At 46.5% G+C, this 2,500-nt stretch overlaps 1 protein-coding gene across 1 annotated transcript in view; it reads left to right on the forward strand.

Annotated features, from left to right (window-relative positions):
- LOC148058107 (semaphorin-7A-like) overlaps window positions 1-2,500 on the forward strand; it is a 13,270-nt gene that overhangs the window by 9,915 nt on the left and 855 nt on the right. The window contains exon 13 of the mRNA XM_087782629.1: window positions 2,413-2,468. Within this exon, the coding sequence (XP_087638755.1) occupies window positions 2,413-2,468 (56 nt within the window). The remainder of the gene's footprint in view (window positions 1-2,412; window positions 2,469-2,500) is intronic.

The following is a 2,500-nucleotide window of genomic DNA, read 5'->3' on the forward strand; positions in this document are numbered from 1 at the left end:
TAGAAGCTAGTGAACAGTCGGTTAGAAGCTGGTGAACAGTCGGTTAGAAGCTAGTGAACAGTCGGTTAGAAGCTGGTGAACAGTCGGTTAGAAGCTAGTGAACAATCGGTTAGAAGCTGGTGAACAGTCGGTTAGAAGCTGGTGAACAGTCGGTTAGAAGCTGGTGAACAGTTGGTTAGAAGCTAGTGAACAGTTGGTTAGAAGCTAGTGAACAATCAGTTAGAAGCTAGTGAACAGTCGGTTAGAAGCTGATGAACAGTTGGTTAGAAGCTGGTGAACAGTTGGTTAGAAGCTAGTGAACAGTTTGTTAGAAGCTAGTGAACAATCGGTTAGAAGCTAGTGAACAGTCGGTTAGAAGCTGGTGAACAGTTGGTTAGAAGCTGGTGAACAGTTGGTTAGAAGCTGGTGAACAGTCAGTTAGAAGCTGGTGAACAGTCGGTTAGAAGCTAGTGAACAATCGGTTAGAAGCTGGTGAACAGTTGGTTAGAAGCTAGTGAACAATCGGTTAGAAGCTAGTGAACAGTCGGTTAGAAGCTGGTGAACAGTTGGTTAGAAGCTGGTGAACAGTTGGTTAGAAGCTGGTGAACAGTCGGTTAGAAGCTGGTGAACAGTCGGTTAGTAGCTGGTGAACAGTCGGTTAGAAGCTAGTGAACAGTCGGTTAGAAGCTGGTGAACAGTCGGTTAGAAGCTGGTGAACAGTCGGTTAGAAGCTGGTGAACAGTCAGTTAGGAGCTGGTGAACAGTCGGTTAGAAGCTGGTGAACAGTTTGTTAGAAGCTAGTGAACAGTCGGTTAGAAGCTAGTGAACAGTCGGTTAGAAGCTGGTGAACTGTTTGTTAGAAGCTAGTCAACTGTCGGTTAGAAGCTAGTGAACAGTCGGTTAGAAGCTGGTGAACTGTTTGTTAGAAGCTAGTGAACAGTCGGTTAGAAGCTGGTGAACAGTTGGTTAGAAGCTAGTGAACAGTCGGTTAGAAGCTAGTGAACAGTCGGTTAGAAGCTGGTGAACTGTTTGTTAGAAGCTAGTCAACAGTCGGTTAGAAGCTGGTGAACAGTCGGTTAGAAGCTGGTGAAAAGTTGGTTAGAAGCTGGTGAACAGTTGGTTAGAAGCTAGTGAACAGTCGGTTAGAAGCTGGTGAACAGTTGGTTAGAAGCTGGTGAACAGTTGGTTAGAAGCTGGTGAACAGTCGGTTAGAAGCTGGTGAACAGTCGGTTAGAAGCTGGTGAACAGTCGGTTAGAAGCTAGTGAACAGTTGGTTAGAAGCTGGTGAACAGTCGGTTAGAAGCTGGTGAACAGTCAGTTAGGAGCTGGTGAACAGTCGGTTAGAAGCTGGTGAACAGTTTGTTAGAAGCTAGTGAACAGTCGGTTAGAAGCTAGTGAACAGTCGGTTAGAAGCTGGTGAACTGTTTGTTAGAAGCTAGTCAACAGTCGGTTAGAAGCTAGTGAACAGTCGGTTAGAAGCTGGTGAACTGTTTGTTAGAAGCTAGTGAACAGTCGGTTAGAAGCTGGTGAACAGTTGGTTAGAAGCTAGTGAACAGTCGGTTAGAAGCTAGTGAACAGTCGGTTAGAAGCTGGTGAACTGTTTGTTAGAAGCTAGTCAACAGTCGGTTAGAAGCTGGTGAACAGTCGGTTAGAAGCTGGTGAAAAGTTGGTTAGAAGCTGGTGAACAGTTGGTTAGAAGCTGGTGAACAGTCGGTTAGAAGCTGGTGAACAGTTGGTTAGAAGCTGGTGAACAGTTGGTTAGAAGCTAGTGAACAGTCGGTTAGAAGCTGGTGAACAGTTGGTTAGAAGCTGGTGAAAAGTTGGTTAGAAGATAGTGAACAGTTGGTTAGAAGCTAGTGAACAGTTGGTTAGAAGCTAGTGAACAGTCGGTTAGAAGCTGGTGAACAGTTGGTTAGAAGCTGGTGAACAGTCGGTTAGAAGCTGGTGAACAGTCGGTTAGAAGCTAGTGAACAGTCGGTTAGAAGCTGGTGAACAGTCGGTTAGAAGCTGGTGAACAGTCGGTTAGAAGCTGGTAAACAGTCGGTTAGAAGCTGGTGAACAGTCGGTTAGAAGCTGGTAAACAGTCGGTTAGAAGCTAGTGAACAGGTTATGTTAGTTAGTGAGTGTTTCATGACGGAGACGTAGTTTGACCAGCAGGCTGTGATGTAGATGAAGGTGTTTAGATGCGTCAACCTGGAGCAACTTGGTCTGGACAGGAGGAGAGAGACTGATCGTAGTGACAAGAAGGAGTCTGTGGAGAAGGTTAGATAATGACTTAAATATGAAGGAAGAGAAGGAGGTGATGCTCGTGGACAGAGAGAAGAGAAGGTCACGTGTCCGTGGCTGAGGTTGAGGCAGGTCAGGCCAGGAAGTCGTGAAGACGAGGCGTGCGAGGTGACGTGGTACTTAGACTCACCCGGTCTTCATCCTCAGAACCATCGTCCAGAACCTGGACCAGTCCAACTCCAGCGTGTGTGGAGAAGCAGCCGGTGAGTCCTTCAGACCCGAGCAGCTGATCTCA

Source organism: Callionymus lyra, unplaced genomic scaffold, assembly GCF_982586985.1.
Source record: "Callionymus lyra unplaced genomic scaffold, fCalLyr1.hap1.1 HAP1_SCAFFOLD_172, whole genome shotgun sequence".
NCBI classification, from domain to species: Eukaryota; Metazoa; Chordata; class Actinopteri; order Syngnathiformes; family Callionymidae; genus Callionymus; species Callionymus lyra.